The sequence below is a fragment of the Jaculus jaculus genome, chromosome 2 (genome assembly GCF_020740685.1).
Source record: "Jaculus jaculus isolate mJacJac1 chromosome 2, mJacJac1.mat.Y.cur, whole genome shotgun sequence".
Classification (NCBI taxonomy): Eukaryota; Metazoa; Chordata; class Mammalia; order Rodentia; family Dipodidae; genus Jaculus; species Jaculus jaculus.
The window spans coordinates 109,674,240-109,701,585 of record NC_059103.1 but is presented as its reverse complement, the minus strand read 5'-3'; the positions used below and the strand labels follow the sequence as shown (position 1 = coordinate 109,701,585).

Genomic DNA, 27,346 nt, shown 5'->3' with positions numbered 1-27,346 from the left:
GTTAGGACATGTAATTATGTGTGTTGGTGTGAACAAAGCAGTGACAGCATCCATCTGCAGGTTTCTCTTTCTACAAGGCTGAACAATGGCAAATGTAATCATGGCTTTGGGAAGCAAATTATGTTCATAATTGTTTCTTTAAAGTCCATATCATATTTTCTTAAGTAATTTGACATTTGTGCTTTACATACTATAGGTCATAAGACTAAATTTATCTTCATAAAGTGCTGAGTAACTTGACTTAACTCAAAGCTTATCTTTAAGATATGGCTCATAAATTTAATAGTAGTCATAGTTTCCACTGGAATTTTTATTGTTTTCACAGTCTGTCCTTCTTCTTGGAGGCTATATTCAATGTTTTGGATTTATTTCACAGGAACTAAGTCAACTTTTCCCTCTACTAATTATTTTCTATTGGAAATAATGTACTTGTTATGATTTTTAATCAATTTGAATTAAATTTACTGTGATTTAATCTTTAGCATTTTGATGCATTTCAAAGGAAATTTATTATAGTCACATAATTGTTGTATATACATGACCTTGCTGAGAGGTTAGCAGATGCTTCTTTTTTCATTTGGTGGTATTGGGTTTTTATTCCACATGTTGACTGTTGTTAATTTGCCCATGCACTTCTTCCTCATATAGTCTTTACTTTGGATTGGAAAGATTTTAGAGAAAACAGCCCATTTTCTGCACATTCTCCAACTAGACGATTAAGTACATTGGTAACTGCTAGCCCACTTTTGATGTATGTTATATTAAGGCTTATGTCTGCCAACTCAGTAAGGTCTATTGCTTTCTTCCAGTATTACAGCCTGATATCTATTCCCTTCTTAGTTATGGATGTCAAAGTCTAACCAGTCAGAATTGTTGACTAGTGCAAGGAGAGAAAAAAAGAGCTGAAAGGCTGAATTACAAGTACCATGTACTATAAGATACCACAATGTTGCATGTGAACAGTAACATGCTCAGGGGTCATTCCAAAAGAGTGAGGAAAGTGTGTTGTGTGCATAAGTGAAAATGCTCAGAGCATAAGATTTTTTTTTTCCCACCTTCTATTTCAATCCTTTTATACCAAATAAAAATTAGAGAAAACTGAGCTTTGCTTGGAAGGCTGAGTTATGTTGTGCTCTACAGATAGACATTCCAAATATATTAGTGTTATATTCAGGGATGGCACTTTACTAAAGTTCACTTTTAATCCACTATATTACTGGATATTTTTTCTGACTTATAAACATTGAAAAGATTAAAGCCAGAGTTGATGCTAATATGATCCAGCTAACATCAACCATGGATTTTTTTTTGTTTATACATTGCAGCTTATAATGCTATATAAACTGTCCCTACTTATATTGTACCATCAGGTCCATGTTATTCATAGCTTTCTATATATGGGAATGAGAACTATTTTATCCTGATATAACTAATGTCTCTGAGGTCACAGTGGCAATTCAAGTTAATAATCACTTGAGTGACTCATATGTGAATAAATATAGTAACTTCAACTAAGAGGGAGATAGGGCAAAATGTATATGTGCAACTTTGTATAAGGTAATGTGAAATGTATAATATGGAAAAATTGAATGGATTTAAAAAAGACAGCATTGACTTATAACATATGGCAAAAGTGAGGAAGGTTGTTACAGTGTAAGGGCCATTTTAAGCAACAATTAATATGCTGTATACAGGCAGGTATAGACAGAGAACAGACTATAGAAGCAGATGAATTTAGAAAAATAGGTTGAGTCAGTTCCTGAAGGACCTCAAATGTCTTATAAAGAACAATAGGAGATTCTTAAATCTTGTTTTAGCTTTTTGTTTTAGTGAGTACATGTATGTGTGTTGTTATTTTTAAAAGGCATCAGTGTGAATAATAGATGATGTGAGAGAGAGAGAGAGGTGAGAGAGTTCTCTGGGAGGCTGATTAGAAACTGGGAAAAGGGGACAGCAAGGAAAAGCTCCAGCTACGAGTTTGCGTTTTTTCACAAGAGCACAAGCAAGATTTAGGAAACCTTTCACTGCTACTTGGAGAAATAGATAAAATCTATATGTATCTGCTGTGTATGATATATTGGTGCTTTATCATTCAGTTGTTTAGTTAAAACAATAATATGGAATAGTAAGAATCTTAGCCTCAGTTACTTACAAAAGTGGGAATACTTGTGATTATTATTCTAGGCTCTGATGAGAATTATATGAAAGCATGTGAAAGCCCTCAGAGCGGTGTTTCACCTGTGGTAGAATCTCAATAAATCATAGTTTTGCTTTGGCCATGTATGGGGTATTTTAGGAATTTTACTTTACCTATTGAAGTATGTCAAAATTGCAACAGTCCTTGTGTGCATTATAGAACTTACTGACAAGTCACTACATTTAACTTTTATATCATCTTTATACATTTTAAAGATAGTATCCCTGATACACACATAGTGTCTTCTTAGTAAAGAGTAGGTCATTAGGGCTAGAGAGATGGCTCAGTTGTTAAAGGTGCTTGCTTGCAAAACCTGACTGCCCAGATTTGATTCCCCAGTACCCCCATTAATTCAGATGCACAAAATTGCACATGTATCTGGAGTTCTTATACAGTGGCAGGAGACTCTGGTTTGCCCATATTCACTCTCTGTATGCCTCTTTCTCTGTTTCAAATACATAAAAGTGTTAAAAAATAGGAAAATAGGAAGTTAAAATCCAGCGAAGTTATGCAATTGACTTTACATGATCGGTTTATCAATGGAAGTGCTAAGTAACATGATTAAACATAGACAAGTTTTAAAGCTCACTTGACACAAGATATAGAATGCATATGTGTATGATGTCTGGCTGTACAGAACATATATATATTCAGATCATCCCACTGAAGGCCCTCCTTAGTGGGAGGGCTGGTATTCACCATGGGGCTATGGGCTATGAGACCTGAGAAAAGCAGTCAGTCATTGGGGAGGACAATACCTCTGGAAATTCGTTCTGACGCTGCTTCTCTTACAATCTTTCTGCACCCACTTTCGCAGAATTCCCTAAGCTGTGATGGGTGTGTTTTGAGTCTTAGTGTTGAGTTCTCAGCAGCTTCTGAATTTCTGCTTTAGTACATTTTTAGTATATGCAATGTTTGCTGCCACCACCCTGGTGCAGGTTGGCAGGCTTGCCATGGAAACAGCACTCTTGCTCATCTCACCAGTTGCTCTGTGGTTACACCTGGGTTCTAGCTGATGTGCAAGGGGTTGTTTATCTCCTGCCAAGGAGTCAGCTATTTTATTTCTTCTCTTGTTGATAGATTTTGATTGTCCTCAGTTCATGCTGCCTTCTGAAAAAGAAATGCTTAGCCTCATATGAACAGGCTGATGAAATTTCAGGATAGCGTGCTATTTCTTGGTAGGTTCCTAAGTTGGGGGTATAGTACTGCCTGTGCATGCCAAGTTATCTTTTCTCATAATACTCCCTGTGCATGCTGGGTCTTCTCATCTCATAATACTACGCAAGCATGTTGGCTCTTATCATACTACCTATGCATGCTGGGTCGCTCTTACAGTACGACCATGCTGGGCCATCTCTTCTCATAGAACGACCCATGCATGCTGTGTCTTCTCTTCTCATAGTACAACCTGTGCATGCTGTGTCTTCTCTTCTCATAGTACGACCCGTGCATGCTGTGTCTTCCCTTATCATGGTACGACCCATGCATGCTGTGTCTTCTCTTCTCATAGTACAACCTGTGCATGCTGTGTCTTCTCTTCTCATAGTACGACCCGTGCATGCTGTGTCTTCCCTTATCATAGTACGACCCGTGCATGCTGTGTCTTCTCTTCTCATAGTACGACCCGTGCATGCTGTGTCTTCTCTTCTCATAGTACGACCCGTGCATGCTGTGTCTTCCCTTATCATAGTACGACCCGTGAATGCTGTGTCTTCTCTTCTCATAGTACGACCCATGCATGCTATGTCTTCTCTTCTCATAGTACGACCCATGCATGCTGTGTCTTCTCTTCTCATAGTAAGACCCATGCATGCTGTGTCTTCCCTTCTCATAGTACGACCCATGCATGCTGTGTCTTCTCTTCTCATAGTACTACCTGTGCATGCTGTGTCTTCTCTTCTCATAGTACGACCCATGCATGCTGTGTCTTCCCTTCTCATAGTACGACCCATGCATGCTGTGTCTTCTCTTCTCATAGTACTACCTGTGCATGCTGTGTCTTCTCTTCTCATAGTACGACCCATGCATGCTGGGCCTTCCCTTCTCATAGTACTACCCGTGCATGCTGTGTCTTCTCTTCTCATAGAAGGACCCATGCATGCTGTGTCTTCCCTTCTCATAGTACGACCCATGCATGCTGGGCCTTCTCTTCTCATAGTACGACCCATGCATGCTGGGCCTTCCCTTCTCATAGTAAGACCCATGCATGCTGTGTCTTCCCTTCTCATAGTACTACCTGTGCATGCTGTGTCTTCCCTTCTCATAGTACGACCCATGCATGCTGGGCCTTCTCTTCTCATAGTAAGACCCATGCATGCTGGGCCTTCTCTTCTCATAGTAAGACCCATGCATGCTGTGTCTTCCCTTCTCATAGTACTACCTGTGCATGCTGTGTCTTCTCTTCTCATAGTACGACCCATGCATGCTGTGTCTTCTCTTCTCATAGTACTACCTGTGCATGCTGTGTCTTCTCTTCTCATAGTACGAACCATGCATGCTGTGTCTTCTCTTCTCATAGAACGACCCGTGCATGCTGTGTCTTCCCTTCTCATAGTACGACCCGTGAATGCTGTGTCTTCTCTTCTCATAGAACGACTCATGCATGCTGTGTCTTCTCTTCTCATAGTACTACCTGTGCATGCTGTGTCTTCTCTTCTCATAGTACGACCCGTGCATGCTGTGTCTTCTCTTCTCATAGTACGACTCATGCATGCTGTGTCTTCTCTTCTCATAGTACTACCTGTGCATGCTGTGTCTTCCCTTCTCATAGTACGACCCACGCATGCTGTGTCTTCTCTTCTCATAGTACGACTCATGCATGCTGTGTCTTCCCTTCTCATAGTACGACCCATGCATGCTGTGTCTTCTCTTCTCATAGTACGACCCGTGCATGCTGTGTCTTCTCTTCTCATAGTACGACTCATGCATGCTGTGTCTTCTCTTCTCATAGTACTACCTGTGCATGCTGTGTCTTCTCTTCTCATAGTACGACCCATGCATGCTGTGTCTTCTCTTCTCATAGTATGACCCATGCATGCTGTGTCTTCCCTTCTCATAGTAAGACCCATGCATGCTGTGTCTTCCCTTCTCATAGTACGACCAATGCATGCTGGGCCTTCCCTTCTCATAGTACTACCCGTGCATGCTGTGTCTTCTCTTCTCATAGAAGGACCCATGCATGCTGTGTCTTCCCTTCTCATAGTACGACCCATGCATGCTGTGTCTTCCCTTCTCATAGTACCACCCATGCATGCTGTGTCTTCTCTTCTCATAGTACGACCCATGCATGCTGGGCCTTCTCTTCTCATAGTACGACCCATGCATGCTGGGCCTTCCCTTCTCATAGTACTACCCGTGCATGCTGTGTTTTCTCTTCTCATAGAAGGACCCATGCATGCTGTGTCTTCCCTTCTCATAGTACGACCCATGCATGCTGGGCCTTCTCTTCTCATAGTACGACCCATGCATGCTGGGCCTTCCCTTCTCATAGTACTACCTGTGCATGCTGTGTCTTCTCTTCTCATAGTACGACCCATGCATGCTGGGCCTTCCCTTCTCATAGTACGACCCGTGCATGCTGTGTCTTCTCTTCTCATAGAATGACTCATGCATGCTGTGTCTTCTCTTCTCTTAGTACTACCTGTGCATGCTGTTTCTTCTCTTCTCATAGTACGACCCATGCATGCTGTGTCTTCCCTTCTCATAGTACGACCCATGCATACTGTGTCTTCTCTTCTCATAGTACGACCCATGCATGCTGGGCCTTCCCTTCTCATAGTACTACCCGTGCATGCTGTGTCTTCTCTTCTCATAGAAGGACCCATGCATGCTGTGTCTTCCCTTCTCATAGTACGACCCATGCATGCTGGGCCTTCTCTTCTCATAGTACGACCCATGCATGCTGGGCCTGCCCTTCTCATAGTACTACCCGTGCATGCTGTGTCTTCTCTTCTCATAGTACGACCCATGCATGCTGTGTCTTCTCTTCTCATAGAACGACCCATGCATGCTGTGTCTTCTCTTCTCATAGTACTACCTGTGCATGCTGGGTCTTCTCATAGTACTATCCAGGCATGGTTTGCTCCTCACTGACAATCCAAAGATCCTTGTGGACCATAAATTTAAGCTTTTGCTTCACCTTTCTGTGATATATGTCTCTTCTTTTTATGTTTCCAGTTTACTAAGGAGAATTGAAAACACAATCTTATGTGTTAATATGATATATTATAGCCAAAATGCAAATTTTATTCAGTATAGTTTGTATAAATGATCTCAGGGAAAATGTTTCAGACTACTCTAAAGTGGTAATTTTGTAAATTCCCAACTGTTACTTATTTTTAGGTGTATGTCCTGTTATTTTTGCCTTTCTCTGATATCACAAAATTTCCTTTCAATAACTCAAATTCCTTTCCTCAGTAAGTTCATTAATGCAAATTTACAACGTAAACAACTTGAAGTGTATTCAGTATTCTCTGATATGCAGATGTAGATATAAATCATAAACCTGTACAATTTCAGTGGATAGTATCTACATCTACATTTTAAAAATGTTGAGTTTTCTGTATAGTCACATCATCTCCTATATAATTCATATGAGTGACTTCCTGTGCTTTTCATCAGGCATATTTTGATCTATTTTTAATTAATTAATTTTCAAGGAGAGATTGGGGGAGAAGGCAGGTATTGCACTGCAAATATTTCCAAAGTGGGATGTGCCACTTTTTTGCATCTGGCTTTATGTGTGTACTGGAGAATTGAACCTGGGCTCTTATGCTTTGTAACCAAGCACCTTTTATTGCTGAGCTGTCTCTCCAGCTCCTTGTTCTCTTTTTATCCCTCTGGTTCATGAGTAGCTATGATCATGAACAGGAAGGTTAATTGTTATTTCTTGGTGAGGCCAGAGCTGGAGGAAGTGGGACAGCATGCTTGTGTGCTTATGAATATTGTGAGGTTCCCAGGGCAGCCACTGCCTTCTGCATGTGATTCTCTTCATTACAGACATGAATTAATGCCCTTTTCTGCCCATCCCGAGAACGTGGTAAGTGTAGTTTAGGTGCCATGTTTTGCTACAGAGTAATGGTGGTAACTCAGTCGTTTCTTTTTCACAAAATTGGTAAAAAGCTATTCTCAGCTGAAACTTCTCAAGCAATTTAATGAGTTCCTTCAGTATTCACTAAGCACACACCTTCTGATATTCTGTGCATACTGTCCATGCCTTATTTGGTCAGGAATCATTGTGTTGGTTTCCCCAAAAAGGCAGATTTCTAAGTCATTGACATAGCTAGGGCTAGGAATCATGATGCCTACACCTGTTTGGAGTCCAGTTACCCTGTTACACGTGTGACTTGGCCTACTGAAAGAGGTGGTGCTTGGTTACATGTTTTGTTTGTAAGTTATTACATTTTGCTATAAGGGTGTAAGCATAAGCCTCTCAGGTTCTCCATTCAGGGCTCTCTTGCCCTTTCTTCCCTATACACTCAATTTTCTCTTTGTCCTAAAACACTTCTGCTGGCTGAACAAGACTGGGGACAACTCCTCTTTAATGTAACCCAGGAGGGAATGTATGATGGCCAGCCATCCTCTGTGAGAAGGACTGTGGCTCCAGCTGGGCATGTGAGTGGGAGAAGAGATGGGATCCAGCAGACAAATGGCCAGCAGGCAGCTCCCCAGAGAGCATGCAAAGATGAAAGAAAGGCAGTTCATAAGCAGGAGGTGGTGGTGAGTGGAGTGGAGTGAACATGCATTTCACACTTGGTGTTTCATAGCTTCTCAGTGCACATCCCAATCTCTAAGAACATTCAAGTCTTAAGAAACCACTAGAAGTTTGGAGTCAAGAAATATAAGTGACAGAAAGAAAAGATCTCAGGTTAAATAGGCATATTCTACAAATATACTAAAAAAAAAAAAAAAGTTGCTTCCCCATGTATGCAACTTTCCTAGTATATTGCATAATACATTGTTGGCTTCTGAGTTTGCTGCTATTGAGAAAAAAAGTAAATATGAGAAACTTGATTTATGTAGATATAAAATATTTGTTTAACATGAAACTCTATTGCTGATACTGAAGCAGAAAATTAGAGTACTATGGTACATCCTGACCTGAGTGTTAGGTCTTGTTCTGGAGTATGCACATTTAGGCACTGGGTGAGGGGCATAGAAAAAGAAAAAAGCTTTTTTTAAAAAAGACCCTCTAGCTGGACATGGTGGCACACGTCTTTAATCTCAGCACTTGGGAGGCAGAGGTAGGAGGATCACCTTGAGGTGAGTTCGAGGCTACCCTGAGACTACATTGTGAATTCTAGGTCAGCCAGGGCTAGAGCAAACCCCTACCTCAACCCCCCCTTCCAAAAAAAACCCTCTAAATTACAGACTTTTGAAATCAGCTGAAATGCTTGTTCAGGGATACAACTGTTTGGAGTTCTAAAAAATATTAGGAATATTTGGCATAGAGAAGCTGGTCTTGTGGGAAAATTTACTACTTGTAAAACCCTATTGGGAGCATATTCTAGGGTATATGAAAAGAAAGAATAAATGGATATAAATCTATTGAATGAGTATTATAATAACAGTAAAATTTTCAAAACTCCATTCATGTGATTAATCTGGATTCTCAATAAACACTTCATAACTCTGCTAGATCATTTTACTGATGGGTAAAAGGTTTGTAAACTTAATTGAGAGCCAAATCACTTAAACATCCTTTCTTGCTGCCTTTTTGTTAATTCATAATATTTTATATTTATATTATTATTTGAGTTTAATAGGAAGTAAGTGACCAAAAAAGGTTCATTTTGGTAGTATGAACACTGGTAATTTCAGTTTTGAAAGTACTGCTGCCTTCTTCCTGTCTCAGACTTTTTATGTCAGAAGTCATACTTTTCTCAAAACCAGCAGCTGTTGATGGAACCACTTATTCTCAAGCTTTAACTTAATAATTTGACCTTACTCTACCTGTAGATTTATAGGATTGTCAATTATATGACAAAAACGTTTTGTTGATATTGAATATTTTATTGTTCAGTGTGTTGTATGGTCAGTGAAATGGAACAGAATTGATATTGGAGAAAACATTAAAGGTTTGTTGAGAAGTGGCTGTGAATTTGATGATATGAGCAGAGGTGCCTTTGAACAATACTGCTAGGGAATGGATCTCATGAGATTTTGGGGTGTTTAAAAAATTAGCATTAGTGTACTATTCTTTCAGAGGGCGTTTATAATGCCCACAAGAATGTGTTGGTATGGGGATCAGATTGCACACTAGCCTGTAGGATCCTTTAGTCATTGACATGACACACACCTGTGTGTTCTTTTCTCTGACTTCAAAATTGTTTTGAAAAGGTAATGACATCTGAAGTATGGAAAAGCAGATTTTTGTCTTTTGACAAATAGGGGAAGTTCTTAATGTGTTTTTATCTGTTTTTAGTGCTTCTGGTAAAGGTGTAGTTTAATTACAACACTTATCATCACTTGTGGAACTGAACTTACAAGGTTCTATGTATTTCATTATTAGTTACCCACTGTTTCCTGGAACGTTTTAAAATGTAACCAGTTGAGCAGTTGATACAAATATATTTGTAGTATGTGTGCAATACTCACTTTTTTCTTTTGTTTTGTGTGTGTGCAAAACATTCTGATTAAAGCAGCTATTGAAAACAACCACTGTCTTTTTCCCTTCTATTAGGGTTATGATTGGGAACATCTTGATTTTTTATATAAAATATGAGTATGGTAATGTTTATCAGCTTTGACTACTAAACCATCAAACCCATTGAACCTCACTTAAAGGGAAATAGTTTATTTTGAATAGTGATTTGTTTCTCTACTAGTGACAGGAGGCATTTTCTATGCTAACTATTAGACAGTGTAGAATAAAGCATATACCTCAGTCAGGTATGGTCGCACACACCTTTAATCCCGGCACTAGGGAGACAGAGGTAGGTGGATCGCCATGAGTTCGAGGCCAACCTGAGACTTCATAGTGAATTCCAGGACAGCCTTGGCTAGAGTGACACCCTACCTTGAAAAACCAAAATATACACACACACACACACACACACACACACACACACACCTCTAACCAGCTACCACCTAAAAATTCTTCAACCTAGGTCTCAGTCACAGCACATTGCAACAGCTTCCATATATGCAAAATAGCCTCTAAACCAACCCACCCACCCCAACCATTCCAGGCAGTAACCTGTACTGAGTTCAGTTCTCTCAAGTGGCAAAGCATAAGTAAAGAGAACATTATTTATGATATGAGTTCTCATACTGAGGATGATCACTCACTTCAAGAGCTAACCTCTATTTTGCTGGGATTTTACAGAGTATAGAACACTCTGTAGGTAACTAGTAAGACATTTATTTATAGAAGTGTCAACTAATGCATTTTGGTAAACTATATTGCTTATTCTCATGGTTTTGTGTGTGTGTGTGTGTGTGTGTGTGTGTGTGTGTGTGTGTGTAAAATATTCTTGTTAAAGCAGCTATTGAAGACAGCCACCATCTTTTGTCATATTACATTTATGATTGGGAACTTCTTGGTTATTTATTTAAAATATGAGTATGCATATATTTCTTATACTTTTGCTCTGGTATTAAGGCTTAATATTATATACCTAGCTTACCAATATATATGATTGATACACAGATCATCTGCTCTATGTTGGTAAGGATTAAAATGTAGAAACAGGGCTGGAGAGATGGCTTAGCGGTTAAGCGCTTGCCTGTGAAGCCTAAGGACCCCGGTTCGAGGCTCGGTTCCCCAGGTCCCACGTTAGCCAGATGCACAAGGGGGCGCATGCGTCTGGAGTTCGTTTGCAGAGGCTGGAGGCCCTGGCGCACCCATTCTCTCTCTCTTCCTCTATCTGTCTTTCTCTCTGTGTCTGTCGCTCTCAAATAAATAAATTAAAATTAAAAAAAAAATGTAGAAACAGGTGAAGAAAAGGCTCATAAGGGGTAATTCTTTTTCGTGTAGCATATTAGAATTAGCCCTTTTATTGCTTTTATGAGTTGTTCATAAGTAGGAAGGAAGCATTTTGAATGTGGAATATAATGTGTAAGAATATTGTAAGCATAATTGAAGAGATGAACTGGATTAAAAATTAGCAGAAAGCTGGTCATGGCGGCTCATGCCTGTAATCCTAGCACTCGAGAAGTTGGGGTGGGAGGACTGCTATGATTTTTTTTCGGATTGGGCTTCAGAGAAGACCCTTCCTGTAAAAACAAATTGGAATAAAGCAAAACAAAAAAATATACAAAGAAAGAAAAGATGAAAGGAAACCTATGAAGCTTTCAAAGACTAATGCACTGAGGTACTGGGTGTTATACAATATGAAACTAAAAGTGCTTTGGAAAATGTTTTGAAAACTAGAAACATTTTTAATAAAAGAATGACAACTTGAACTGAATTAGGCCACAGTGTTCTTACCCAGATACAATACAACACATTATAATAACATACCTTCAGTAACAGTGTTCCTTGGTGTTCTTCCCAGAAATCAACACAGTTGTCTTTGGAAATCCTCTTTCGATAAATCAAAGTATGATGGTGTTTTACAGTTTCAGGGCTATTTTAAAGCCAGTAATGTATAATTAGTAGAAAAAAGTCCCCCTCCTCCGAAATTGTAAAAGCTATGTGTTCTGGTCTTAAACACACAGCACAATCAAACTGTATTATTTTACTTTGGACTTACAGACTAATTAATGGGAAAAGTTAGAAGAAAACTAACATTGTGGCAAACCTCCTAAATATTGATCTTTCTTAAATGGGCTTCAAGTAGCACTTGGTACTTTCAGTACAATATTATAACACTGCTCCCTAGATTGTCTAATACTGATTACAAACAATGTACTTATGTGTAGGTATATTTTTACCTTATTGCAATACAAAATCATTGCCCAACAATAATTTCATAGGGCCTGAGAGACAGCTTAGTGGTAAGGCACTTGCCTGAAAAGCCAAAGGACCCAGATTCAACTCTCCAGGACCCTCATAAGCTAGATACACAAGTTGGTGCATGCATCTGGAGTTTTTTATGTTTGTGTGTGTGTGTATGTGTGTATTTCTCAAATAAATGATAAAATATAAATTAAAAAATCTAAACTATTTTTACAGTGCTTTCCTTAGCAATTTGTTTTCTTAAGCAACAAATATTTGTGTCTAAATGGAAACAAAACATTAAGTGCACTCTTTAATATATAGACAAATTATATTTGCTTTGTGACTTTTATATGATTTCCTTATTTCAGCTCTTTATGTACCTACAAGTATAAACCTGTTTTTTAATCATCTTCTATTAGAAAAAGCTATTTTTTAAGTAAGGTTTTAAGGTGTTTAAAATGGCAAAGGGACTAGTGACAGATGGTTTTGCATTTGTACAAGGCATAAAAGGAATAGAGTGAGAGTTTTGGTGTGAGTGAATTGCCAGTATCCCTTTTAGGACAAAGGAACTATAACGTTGGGGATGGGTGCTACCCCTTCCCATTGGCTCTTATGGTTATTTAGTGTAGTGCAAATTCTTCATGTCTTCAAGCCTAAATACTTTGAGACACACAAGGTATAATAGATATTTCTAAGTTGATTTTGACCTACTAGCACTATTGTCCTGATTTTAATAGTTTATTGTGGCTTACCTATACCTGGTGAATATGATAGTTATATCTCAAATATAATTTTATATCAAAACTTTCATGAGTCATAACACATGACATAGTGGATTTATTTAAAGAGAGAGAGGAGAGAGAGAGAGAATGGATGGCCATCATTTCATCTTCTGTTTTACTAACATTTTTAAAGTTCCAAGTTATAAAGAGTTTATTATGTACTAAAGGTAAACCTTATTGAGAACTGTTCCTAAATGTAATTGCTCAATTTGTGAAATTGTGCTTAAGAGAGACTAAAAACATCATGAGTTGAGATACTGTGCTGAATGTCAAAAAGGAATCTTAAGAATGGATTTCTATATACTTAAATGATAAAGTTTAATATTTTTCTGCCTTTCAGATCATTAAAGGGAGCTCTTAGCTACCTGGAAATGTGGCATAGTACTCTGTGACAAGCACTCTGCTTTCTTTTTTCTTTTATTCCAAAGTTTTCTTTCTTTTCTACCTTTGCCATCATATGCTGTGGGTCCTGAACATAGCTCTGTGCCTGACTGGAATAATCTCCCTTGCCAGCTTATAATCAAAGGGAGGCCTGGGAGAAACAGCTGAGCTGTATTAGGCAGCCACAGCTCAGACTGCATTTCTTAACTACTGAATAACACATCACAGGTGCAGGATTAGTGCTGCCTGTGGTGCTGGGCTTTTGAGTGGGAACCCCTGGCTATTCTGTGCCTCCTCTTCACATCTCTCATCCAGGAAACCTGGCAACCATATATCAAGCGTACAGAAATCAAAAGTGAGTAGTGCGAGAAGCTTTCTATCTTACAGCCTCTTACATTCCCCTCTAAGAAATGTAAGAGAGATCCAAAATGCCAGTTGTGGCACAAGAAACAGCAGTTTGAACTGTCTTTTTTGGCATATAGGGTGGAGTGGAACAGCTCAAAAGTTTCAAAATTTGATGCACAAAAGCCACATGGCAAGAAAATGCAGTTTAGCTAAACTGTCTTGGCAGCATCCATGTGTAATTTAGGCTATTTGTAGACAGGTGAAGGCTTTGTATGCATTATTTCAACTTTCATATTGAGTATGTAGAAATGAGACTGGGGTTCCTCATGCATTAACCAGTATTATCATGGTTAAAATAAGGTGTGTCAAGTGTGGTTTAATTTATTTATCATTTTGACATGTGAGCTCTTGTATTGTCTATGACATTATAATAAAAGCTGCAATCTTGCCAGTATGTTTGTGGTATATATGATTTCTTTAAAATTTTGACCCAGAATCTTATGTAGCAAAGACTGCTTTTGAAGTATTTGGCTATGTTTCTAAGGATAACCTTGAAATTCTGATTCTCCTGCCTTCCAAGTGCTGGGATTACAGAAGTGTGCCACCATACCTGGTTAGGTTTTATGCATGCTAGACAGGTATTCTACCAACTGAGCTGCATCCATAGTTTGCAAGTATGTGTTTTAAAAGACATTTTCAAAAGTGTAAATATAGTGACTTAAATATTAGGATCAAATAAATTGTTTTGAAAAGATCATGACTAAGTCATTTATTGTTGATCAAGATGATTATAAATTGTTTTAGGAAGAAAATGTACACTTTAGTAATTTCTATTATCTTTGGTATCTACCCTACAAAATCTTTCTGTGAAGCATAGTATATAAGGGCAAAACAAAGCCTTATGGTTAACACTACCTGTCTAAACATTTTTTTCTTTATATATTTCTCTTAAAACTGTAATGGGTTTTGAATATTCAATTTTTTATTTAATTTTTTCCAGAATTGTTTCACCAGAAATAAATGTTTAAACTTAGTGGTGATGATTATAGTTGGCAGTTTGGCTTAAACACACATACACAAAATAATTTTATACTGTACACACATATGCACACACATGTAAATAGTAACATGTGAATTAGGAATATTTTCCTTTATTGGAATTAGCATGCACCAGAAGAAAGTTATCCTTTTGTAATTATCCAACTAAAGTATACACTAAGGATTAGAAGTAAAAAACATCCTAAATATTTTCTAGGGGTTTTGGAGGGGAGGAGAAAAAGAAGAGCTGGAATGTGGTGATTTTGTTTCTAATCTGTCTGGCTTCATTGTCACCTCTCTGTTCTTCATGACTATGAATTTGTTCAGTGTGGAGTCACACCTAAGGTGTCTGGGCAGTGCTTTGCAATGCTGTAGAGTGAAATTTGGTGTAGAGGCAAGTTGAGCAGCCACTTTGATTAGCATCAGAACTGTGAAGCAGAGATCAAAACTCCACGGTTCACAAGCAAGCATAGCTCCTGGCTTGGAAAGCTGCCAAGATCTAGTTGATTCTTTGACATTTTTGTCAGAGAGATCCTAAGTCAGTTTCTGTTCCCTTAAACTTGACCTAAACAGACACATTCAATATTTTAAAATATAGATATTTAAAAGTTTTAATCACCCTATTAGCTGTGATAGGCTTACTTTATACATGCTGATTAAGTTTGATATTAAATATCCTAGTTAAATATTACAGTTACTTCCTTGTTTTTTCTTGTTCTTTTGTGTGTAAACATGTATTAAAATGCTCATAACTAAGTTGTAGTTTATTTTTTTTATTTAAATAAGCATTTTTGTTGTTTTTCTACAAATTTAAAAGTATAATAAAGCACAAGAAAAGAGCTAGTTATTAAGATCAGAGTATGAATGTGATATCAAAAGAACTTGAAATTACTATCATAATCTATTATGGTTGTTCATTAAATCTGTAATCAAAACAAATAAATAAATGTATATATGTTGTTAGTATATATTTATGAAATATTATCTATTCATAATTTGCTTAAATTGTAATTGATGTCACTAGTAAACAAAGCTTTAAAATTTTATTCAGATGTTTTGGAGTTTCCTGGCAAGTGATTTTGTGGTAAAAAAATGTTGAAAACCTGACCATCCCACATGACCTAAATGATGGGCAAAAGTGGGTGTGTGAATGTGGACAAAGAGACTTAATTGTCAGGGAGTAGGAGCATGCACAGATTTGTATAATAACATTACTATTAGATAATGCTAGCACATCTCTTACAGTTTAAAACCCCAGCCAATCAACGAATGCTGCCATTTGCCTCATCATCCATAAGGAGGGTTCAATCACTTACGAAGTCCAGTTAGCAAGGAAGTAGTCTAACTGAGGTGTGAACCGATTCGTGAGTTTTTCCCTGAATTGTAGCCAAGTCTGGCTCCACAACTCAGTGACCATACAGAGCACTGCCTTGTCACCCACCAACAGCATTTATAGCACTAGCAGATTGTGGAGGGAATAATTTTACTCTTTCCCAACATGTGGTTTTTCTCTGTTACCCTGGAATCAAAATTTTATTGATATTTTGCCACTCTCTTGAAGAGCCTAGGGTAACATCCCAGATTTTAAAACATTACTTATCTTTTCATTTAGTTTGTTTATATACTTACCAACATAATCTTGCTGCAAACAATATAGAAAACAATGTATTTTAAATGCCTTCATATAGTGAAAGAGGACAAAGCAATGAAAATGAAGGTCTAGATTGCTAATTGAAAAACTTCAGACAGTAAATTATACCAGTTAAAATTGAGCTAATTAATTTAAGGTTTAAGTGGTAGAAATAAAAATTAATTGCCTATTCAAAGTCATTGTTTTATATTCATAAATTATTTTTTAAAATATATTGTTTTAAGCTCTGATTCAAATTCTATTATGTGCAAAACAGACTTACATAAAAAAATAAACATATATTCGATTCCTTGATTGCAAAGGAAAATGGGCATGGATTCATATGTTTGTTATTATAACTTCCTCCGAAGCAGCTTTGCATCAGTGGACTAGGTAGTTCTCAAATCCCAAGGGAGGGTTCAGTACCTTAACCTTTCTGTAGACTTATCCAGGAGAATGTGGAAGCTAAGATGAATTTCAGCCTCTCTTCTTGCTCCTGTCTGCCCTCTAGTGCACACATTATGCAATAGCAAAGACAGTCCACGCAGAATTTTAAAAAGAAAAACAAAGTATTGGAACATAAAAACCAGAAGGGCAGAAGGGTAGGTCATCAGTAGTTCCCATGTAACTAAATAGACATGCAAAATTTTCAATTGAATTTGAATAAATATTTACATTTGTTTGTAAGTGTATTTTATAATCGAGATTTAATTTTACTTGGATTTTCTCTGTCATCCATAGAAAATGCTCCCTATGTATATTCTAATGCAACTGTGGGTTCTGATATGTGCTTCCCATCTTTTACATCACAAAGTTTAAAATGTTCAGTTGATGGTATTTATTAGCTGATAAGGATATTACTAAAAGAATATAAAGTATGTTTAAATACTCTTGAGGATATATGGGCAATTATTGAAAATAAAATTAATTCCATAGGTTTATGCTTGATTTTAAATATTAACATTTTTCATTTTACTTCTATATCTTCTGATTTTTCTGTAAATGTGACATTCCTTCTATATAAAACTTATATGGAAGAGAACAGTATGCATAATATGATAGCTATGTTTTATAAATGAGAAAAATGATTTATTAAGTGTATATATCACTGAGTGCAATCTTTTGTTGTGTTTACTTGAGGCTTCCACTTCATCATCATCTACTATTCACAAAAAGAAATACCTTAAGGAAATTTCTGCTTTATTTTCTATAGAAAGAGATTCCATAGAAAATTTATACCTAGTAGAAAATATGTATAAACTTCAACATATTTTCCAAAAATGATGTTTTAGATACTTTGCAAATAATTTTCTATTTAACATTTTAATTGATTGTAAATCACACTATTACTGTATGTTGATCATTATATTATTTTGTGAACTCTGATCTTTGTCCACTTATGCATATGAGAAACATGAGTATAATTTAGTTGTGACTTGTTAACATATACAAATATATTGAATAAAAGTAACCCTATGGTTCATATGTACTCTTAAAATCTACTGGTTCTCTAAGAAATGATAACTAATTTTAGGTTGTCTTGGAAAAGTCTGCTGTGGTGGTTATTTAGATGGTTAACTAAAATGTGATCAGAAAACACAGTTGTGAAATGACTGGATTCATCCTAGAAAGCTAAGTCACTAAAAAGAGAACAGCAGTGGGAGAGAATCAAAAAGGAGAAGAGAAGGGAAAGAAAAGGAGGAAGGGAAGGACAGAAGGAAAGAAATATGGAATTAGTTTTTCACAAGTACCTTCATCACTGTAGTCATTCCTATGACATTCCTAGATAATGATCTTTTTATATTCATTCATAGTTCTCTTTCTATATACAAATAAAAAATAATCAACTAGAATGATGTAAAGAAATAAGTTTTGTTGAAATTCACTGAGCAATTATGTAAAAACTATTCACTATTTGTCTTTCCTTGGCTAAAATACTTTTAAGTTCCTATTCCATTGACTTACTAAATGCAGTATGTGAAATTCCAATTTTTTTTTTTTTTTTTTAATGAGATTGGGTCGCACTCTGGTCCATGCTGACCTGCCTGAAATTAACTATTTAGTCTCAGGGTGGCCTCAAACTCACAGCAATCCCCCTACCTCTGCCTCCTGAGTGCTGGGATTAAAGGCGTGTGCCACTACACCTGGATTTAATTAATGTTTATTTAATTATTTTATGTGTCTTACACTTATCAATTATTATTTTCTATTATATGCAAATTCATAACACAATAAAATGAAATGGAGGGCTGGAGAGATGGCTTAGCGGTTAAGATGTATGCCTGGGAAGCCTAAGGATCCAGGTTCAATTCTCCAGGTCTCACATAAACCAGATGCACATGGTGGTGCCTGTGTCTGGAGTTCATCTGCAGTGGCTAAAAGCCCTGGCATGCCCAGTCTCTCTCTCTCTCTCTCTCGTGCGCGCCCCATCTCTCTGTCTCTAATAAAAATAAATATTAAAAAAATTAAAAATAAATAAATAGATAGATAGACAGATAAATGCTTAGCAGGTGGACAAGGCCTCTCTTCTGGCTTGTCACCTCTCCTGAAAAAAAAAAAAAAAAACTTAAACAAAACCAAAATGCAATGGAGACTTATTAGTAAACATATTACTTTTTTATAAGTCTATGTCCTTCACCAGTGGGAATGGTTCTAATGTTTTATTGAAAATGCATTAGAGTATGTTGTTTTGATCAAGCATCTTATATTTGGGAGATATATTCACGATTGAGAATCTGTGTTACGTGGATATTCATATTTATTCTAAGCACATACCTTGTCGTCTTCAGTTCTAAATCAGCTTCATTGCACTGGAGCTGCCTTTTGAATAAAGTGAGTGTTCTTTGCATATGTGTATAATTGTCTTTTCCAGGAACTTTGTTGTTAGCTGACATGTTATGTTGTACTTATAACTAGAAATGTCTGGCTGTGGATTAGGCTGACTTTTGTGTGAGTTCAATGTAATATGATAAGTGAAACTGATCTTTTATAAATTGCTTCCCACAATTATAATATTAAGGTATTGTAAGTTCTCACTGGCCCCCTTCTGCCATTGTGGATGGGCTACTCAGAGGACCTTACAACCAATCTTTGCTGTTTTCAGTGTTTAATGTGGGTCTATTAAGTCTGTTCACAGCGAGACATCTCCCCAACACTTGTACCTGTGATTATTAATATTCTTATCTGGCAGTTGGAAATAATGTATACTGTAAGAAAATGATTCCCTTGCATGAGAAATTAACTGCATGTAGATTAATAATTACCAATTTCTCACTTTTATATAATTTATTTCCTTGATTTGATTATTTTTTTACAAAAGCAGATAAGGAACTGCTGTCTACTTTTTCAGATTTGCATTTCATCATTTAATAATGTTTAAAGACAATCATTTTATTGTCTTACTGTTTTTACGTAGTTAGTTTTATTATATAATGGACACCTGGTATGATTACTTTTTCCTTGGTTTATAGACATTATATCTCTCTTATTATCTAGTTGTGGTGTAGGCCTTTGGGTCTTATTAGTGTATTTCTGATTTAAATAAAAAGTCATGCCTTATGTCTGCATGAAAGTGGGAAGTAATATTCCTTCTTCATTACCTTTATTTGGTGAGTGTTTATTAGTTAATTTATCACAGTTTTTGAGAGCCAGGAGTTGACTACAAGGGTAAGTTACCAGACTTAAATATCTCAGATTTCAGAAGCTTTTTGATATTCAAATATTTATGACATGAGTTAAGATGGGTCTATGACTAAACACACAATTCATTTGATATATATATTGTGTTTTGCAATAGCCTGAATGTAATTTTATATAATATTTTGTAACAATTTTATTTAATTTTATATATAGATACACACACACACACATATAATGTATTTATATATCTATATGTCTATTTATTTCTGTATTTGAGATAGAGAGAGAAAGAGTGAGATAGAGAAAGAGGCAGGTAGAAAGAGAGAAAATGGGCACACCAGGGACTCCAGTCACTGGAAACAAATTCCAGACACCTGTCATCCTGTAAATCTGGCTTTATGTGGGTACTGGGGAATCAAGCCTAGATGCTTTGGCTTAGCTGGCAAGCGCCTTAACTATTAAGCCATTACTCCATCCCACTATAACAGTTTTATGCCTGAAAAAAAAAAAAACTCAGGTACATTGAAGTATCAAATTTATATTATCATGTTGATACTGAAAAAGTTTGGTGGGCTGGAGAGATGTCCCAGTGGTTAAAGGCATGTGCTGGCATAATGATTGTGAGGCCTTCTATTAATCCTCTTCTCCTTATTCATATTCGCTCTCTTCCTTCCTCTTTCACAGATGTTTGTTAGCATGTAAGGCACTTGCCTCTGAAACCTAAGGACCCAGGTTCAATTCCGCCGTACTAATGTAAGCAAGATGTATACAGTGAGACATACATCTGGAGTTCATATACAGTAACGGGAGGCCCTTGCATCACAATTCTCTTTTTCTATCTCTGCCTCTCTAAAATAATAAATCAATCAAAAAATAAAATGTTTTTTAAAGACACTTAATTTTAAAAGGAAATCTTCCAAACTTCTTCCTTTCCAGTAGCAGTGACAACTATGTCTCTTCTCTCTCATTTTTTAAAAAATTGCCTTCCATAATCTCTAAACTGATACTTGTGCCTTTCCAGTATTGAAGATGAAGATTTCCTTTTTCCTCACCACCTTCACTCCCACAACCTGCATGCATTTCTATCCACTAGCCTATTCTACATGAGTAGATGTCTGTTCCCTTAGGGTCCTATGTTTCTATCACAAACGCACTTCCAAACTCTTAATCAGGTCAATTGAAAGTGTGCAAGCCATTCTCTTAATATTGGCATCATGAAGCTTTCCCTCCATCGGTCTCATCTTACTAACCATACTTTCTGACACCTTAATATACTTGACTTTCCTCTTAAGTCAGATATCTAATTGGCAGAGCTATCCTTTGATTTAGATCCTTTTTTAGATGGAGACTCTCCTGCAATAACTATTTTAAGTAAGGTATATAGAATGTACCTATTTAATACCTTGAAAATATTACAATGCCTTTTCCCTTTCACACTTGTTTAAAATTTGCTTTATCATACTTCTTTCTCAGCATTTTGTACCTTTTATCCTTCTTTCCAGGTTTTCTGTGGGAAGTTCACTGTCATACTCATTTTATTCTTTTATTTTCATCACTTTCTTGCTCAGATCTTTGACTCTATAAAAATTTAGGGTCTCAAGCCGGTCGTGGTGGCGCACGCCTTTAATCCCAGCCCTCGGGAGGCAGAGGTAGGAGGATCGCCATGAGTTCAAGGCCATCCTGAGAATCCATAGTGAATTCCAGGTCAGCCTGGGCTACAGTGAGACCCTACCTCGAAAATAAAAAAAAAATAAAAAAAAGTTTAGGGTCTCTCTTTCTCACCAACATTATGGAATTTTTCCTTAGCGTTACTGTCACATGGGTCTGTTCTAATCCTTGGTTCTTTTACAACTAGAAACTCATGGTTTTCAGTTATTAGAATTGTAAATTATTTACTTGTTTGATTATTTTCCCAAGTATCCCTAGAGCTGACATCATTTATAAGTTGAAGTTCCTGTACTGATGTATAAAGTCACTAAACCTTTTCCTCTGTGTGTTTGACATTATTAAATGAGGTTTTCTTGTTTCTTTTTGGAGGTAGGATCTCACTATGTAGTCTCAGGGTGGCCTCGAGCTCACAGTGATCCTCCTGCCTCTGCCTTCTGAGTGCTGGGATTAAAGCATGCACCACCATGCCTAGCTTTAGAGGATATGTATGTATGTATTATGTATGTATGTATGTATGTATGTATGTATATATGGACACACACACACACACACACACATATATATGTGTATATATATATATATATATATATATATATATATATATATATATTCAAAATACTTTCTTGTTATAATTTGGGGAAGATGAATTTATCTTACATATTTAATCACTTATCTGAAGCTTTTATACTCTCAAGTTTTTCTTTAAAATAAGCATTAACTTCAAATTTATAGAAATGGCCTAATGCTTATCTTTCATCTAATCTGTTGAGGATTTCATGTATAAAGTCATAAGTTTGAGGTTCTTATTTTGTGATTCACCTTTCATAGCAATGTGCTTTTGTTTTTTGGATGTATATTTTGTTTTTGCTTGTATGTGCGTATCTATGTCATGCATGTGTGTGGAGTCAAAAGGTCTTAACTTCTTTCTTGTTTGAGGCAAATTCTCTTTAGTGTTTTGTTCAACAGATTAGCTGGCCTGTGAATGTCCAGGAATCTCCTGTCTCTGCCTCTCATCTCCCTGTAGGAATTCTAGGATTACAGATGACAGAGCTGTAATAATCAGCATTATTTGAGTTCTGAGGATTTCATATCCTAAAGCTTGTGTTGCAAGTGTTGAGTACTTTAGGCACTAAGCAATATCTCTTCCCAACTTTGTGCCTTGCAGTACCTTGGGATGGAACTTCTGGAGCTGTTGAAGTTACTTAGCTCATTCCTGATTTCTGCCCACATTTGTCTGAGGAGTCAGTGGCCTTAGTCTGTTAAGTCGACTGTTGCTTGTCTTTTAGCCTTCCTGGCTTTTATTGTTAGTGCCAACTTTCTTGGTCATTCCCATATTGAAGGTATAAATCTTTTTAATTTTTTTTCTTTTCACACTTTTTATTAACATTTTCCATGATTATAAAAAATATCCCATGGTAATACCCTCCCTCCCCCCCCTGCACTTTCCCCTTTGAAATTCTATTCTCCAACATATTACCTCCCCATCTCAATCATTGTACTTCCATATATATACAATACCCACCTATTAAGTACCTATTAGTCATGGACATACTCAGTATGTATGTAAACAGCACATGTTGGTACCATCCTTTTCCTCATCCCTGCCCCCCTCCACAGGGACCCTCCTCATTGGGGATGCCAGTCATCCCCATGGGGATTGTAAGTCGTGCATTGAGGGGGTAGCCATTATGGGGAAGGGGCAATGTCTTTGTGCATAATGTCCCAACTTGTGGCTCTAACCATCTTTCCACAGCCTCTTATATGAAATTCCCCCAGCTATGTTGGGTTCTGTTTAAGTCTACTTCTATGATGGACTCTTAGGTGCCTCTGGATCTCTGGTTTGGTAAATGTTGAGTGTCCTCAGTATCTATCTCCTTTACCTTCCTCCTGATATCAGATTCACTGAGAAAGCAGCACTCTTGCTCATTTCCCCAACTCCTTTGTGGTTTCAGCTGGGGCCCTGGTGAACTGTGATGGATTGTTTCTCTCCTCAGGTCCCTGAGGTCTCTGAGAAAAGAGAAGCAGATTATATAAAGGAGAGTGAAGTCAGCACAGGTTAAATGGGATGACCATTAGAGAGAATTTAATGAGTGTAGACCCTCTTATAGCCCAAGATTAGCAGGAGCTTGATATTGGAAAGCAAACTCATTATCTGGATATGATTCTGACTCATTTCCCAGTTCCAGATATGGGTTCCTTTCCACTGAGCAGATCTGTTAGCCAATCCAAAAGCAGTTGGTTACCCACCATGGCTGTGTGCCATTATTGCACTTGTGTGAGCATCACTTCAGGTTGTTTGCTTCTAAGTAGCTTAGACCTCGAGTTGCTTGGACAGATGTTGACCACTTTCCCCCATTAGCTCATATAGCACTAGATGGGGCTAACTGTCTGGGGACTGGCTCTCTTTTTTTTTTTTTTAATTTTTATTTATTTATTTGAGAGCGACAGACACAGAGAGAAAGACAGATAGGGGGGGAGAGAGAGAATGGGCATGCCAGGGCTTCCAGCCTCTGCAAATGGACTCCAGACGTGCACCCCCTTGTGCATCTGGCTAACGTGGGACCTGGGGAACCAAGTCTCGAACCGAGTCCTTAGGCTTCACAGGCAAGCGCTTAACCGCTAAGCCATCTCTCCAGCCCACTGGCTCTCTTGAAGGTATCTGTCTTTAACCCATTTTCCTTTTATTGGAGAAGAGTTCTATTACAAGAATGCCCTGTAATATGTCCTTTGAGAAGAAGTTTCTTTTTTTAATTTTATTATCAGTAAGCATTGTTTTTTATCAATATTCTCAGGCTAAATAGGGATCTTATTTTGTGTGTAGAACTAATCTCCTATTGATGTAAGTGATATTGTAATGTACATATATATAACTAAATTTTATAACACTCTAAATATAAAACATGTGAAACTATGGAGTACTCTTAAATTTTTGTCTAAAATGGTATACTAAAAAGATATTTCTTCTTCACTTTAGCTTACTCAGTAAAATATTTCATTTAGCAACTTTTCCTAGCACTTGGCAGTTTCTGTGCATGCGTCTGCAATCACAGTGACCAAAGTTATATCTGGAACTGGGCATTTGATAAATACCTTATATATAGGTATCTGTAGAATACATGAATATTAATTGTTTTGCTTTATAACTTCAAACAGCAAAGATCTGCTATGGAAAAATCAAAATTTATTAAGTTTGAAATATATTCCTTTCATTTTATCCCTTGAGGTAACTCAGTTCACTACATGTGTGTGCTAGAAGACCAGACTTACAAAGAAGGAATCTGCCATGACAAGTTATATGTGGCCATACCTCAACATAGCACACCTTTATAGCAATCAGTGTTCACATTCTTCTGTGAATAAGCTTGCAACAAAAGACTTGTAAACATAATAATAGGAACTATGTTTGACATACTGAATTTGGAGTTTAATTTACATATGATCATCCTACATTATAATTTGGATATACTGAGATCTGTTGTGTGATTGGATTAAATAAATAGTGTTTGTTTAATTTAGTCCAAAGTTCCTCAAAGTAGAGTATGAATATCATATCACATGAGATTGTGTTAAATATACACTTTCTTTGACAAATGTGAAACATACTGGCTCATAAATATTTTGGATGTTGTGGGACTTCACATGAAACAATTTACTTATGTACCTAAGGTGCCTACTGCAATTGACATGTCCTTTTTAGACTAAGTTTCCAAGTAATTGTTTGTTAAAATGAGGTACATACCTTATATAACTTTGGAAAGAGGTGATATTCTGACAATTGACATTTTATTGAGTTTTACCTCCATTCTCTATAATTTGCATACTTAGCTTAACACATAGAAAGCCAGAAAAAGTTAACAGATATTGTTCCTAAATTTCTCATTTTCTGATGGAACAAATTCCTGGAGACATTGATGTATAGTTTAAAACACAGCAATTTCATGCTATACAATATTTTAAAGTCATATATTTACACACACACATACATATATATAATAGTACTGACAGTTTTTTCTAGTTTTTAATTCAGACATCTTTAGTTCACTACTTTGTTGATATGCAGCAAGAGGGATTTTTAAATTGATTGTTGATCAATTTTGGTTTGGTGAAATTATATATAAGAGCTCATAACACAATGTCTGAAACATGATAGCTATCAATTCACACATGACCCTTTCTATGTAACATATCCATGCCAAGCTCTTAACATCAGTTGTGGGTACTTATAATCTTCATTTTAAGGATACTTAAATTAGGTACAAGAAATTACAAGGTTATCCTAGGATACATGGTAAATCATAAAGTAAATATTGAAGTGATCATGTCTGCTATAGTGTCTTCCTCTGTCTTAATGATGGGCACATTTGATATAAAAGCTGATGGGGAAGATGCATGCAAAATTACTAATTTTTGTTCTTCCTACCTTCTTTGGAAGATTAATTATTTCTAATACTTTCCTTTAAAATACATGATATAAATCAAGTGATATGGTAGGCTTCAACCAAGCTAGATTTAAAATGTCATTTTCGTGATTTATTGATTCTGTGCAGGTCAGTTAAACTTTGAGTCTTAATTTTCCTCATGTAAAAAATAAGACTCGGGCTGGAGAGATGGCTTAGCGGTTAAGCGCTTGCCTGTGAAGCCTAAGGACCCCGGTTCGAGGCTCGGTTCTCCAGGTCCCACGTTAGCCAGATGCACAAGGGGGCGCACGCATCTGGAGTTCGTTTGCAGAGGCTGGAAGCCCTGGCGCGCCCATTGTCTCTCTCCCTCTATCTGTCTTTCTCTCTATGTCTGTCACTCTCAAATAAATAAATAAAAAATTAAAAAAATTAGAAATAAAAAATAAGACTCATGACATTTATCTTAGTATTATTATAAAGAGGAATCATTATACTAGTATTTAGTTGCATTCTTTTTACTCAACTAGAAATGATTCTTCTAATCTAATGTATGAAATGATACTGTGACAGGATTATGGGTATCTGGATATTCTGAGGCATGCATGGTATGATTTTTCAAGAAAAATCATAATATCCATGTTTTCTTTAAACCTTTGTCATAATTACTTTCATTTTTTATTTAATTGCGGATCATCTTTTGGAAAGAAGTCTATATAGTAGTCTTTTCCTAAATCTTATTTTTCTTTCTTTCAGCAACATTCCTTGATAACATGCTTTTGCGAAGTTCAGGAAAATTAAATGTGGGCACCAAGAGAGAAGATGGTGAGAATACAGCCCCCACCCCTCGTCCCAAGATCCTGCAGTGTAAATGCCACCACCACTGTCCAGAAGACTCAGTCAACAATATTTGCAGGTTGGTGACAGAGTAATTCCAAACTAGTTTTAGCAGGAGGCTACAAACTGTTTTCATCATGTTAGTGTTTCAAAGAAAATATATTGGAGAATTGTAATGTATTTATTTTAACTGTGTTTTACCCTGAAAGGATGTCCTGAGAACTCCTTCACCCAATCATATAAATACCAAACACAGATTTTGGGTTACTTGTCAATGAGCAAAAATAATTACTTTTTTTTCAGATAACTTCTTTGACCCACTCCACATTCACCTTAGCAGCAAATATGTCACACATATAGGGTTTTTTCCCTTCACCATTCATCATGCTGATGTGAGTGTTCTGACTGTTGAGGATAGTACTAAATACTTCTGGGAACAGTATTGTGATGGAATCCTTGTGAGCCCACTAGATGTTAGGAAGAACATTGTTAAAATACTAAAAAATAGACTTTCAAGTTGGCAATTGTGTTTTTTATAGTTGCTTTAGAGCA

The 27,346-nt window shown here is 36.7% G+C and overlaps 1 protein-coding gene across 13 annotated transcripts in view; it reads left to right on the top strand.

Annotated features, from left to right (window-relative positions):
• Bmpr1b (bone morphogenetic protein receptor type 1B) overlaps nt 1-27,346 on the top strand; it is a 382,398-nt gene that overhangs the window by 301,037 nt on the left and 54,015 nt on the right. For 10 of the 13 annotated variants that reach the window (XM_045143623.1, XM_045143629.1, XM_045143628.1 and 7 more), the window contains one exon: nt 26,714-26,873. In XM_045143623.1, coding sequence (XP_044999558.1) covers nt 26,731-26,873 — 143 coding nt within the window. In that variant the 5' untranslated portion in view covers nt 26,714-26,730. Of the gene's footprint in view, nt 1-3,299; nt 3,376-13,579; nt 13,599-26,713; nt 26,874-27,346 lie in introns of those variants that run through there. The other 3 variants (XM_045143630.1, XM_045143620.1, XM_045143626.1) reach the window with 2 other exon arrangements.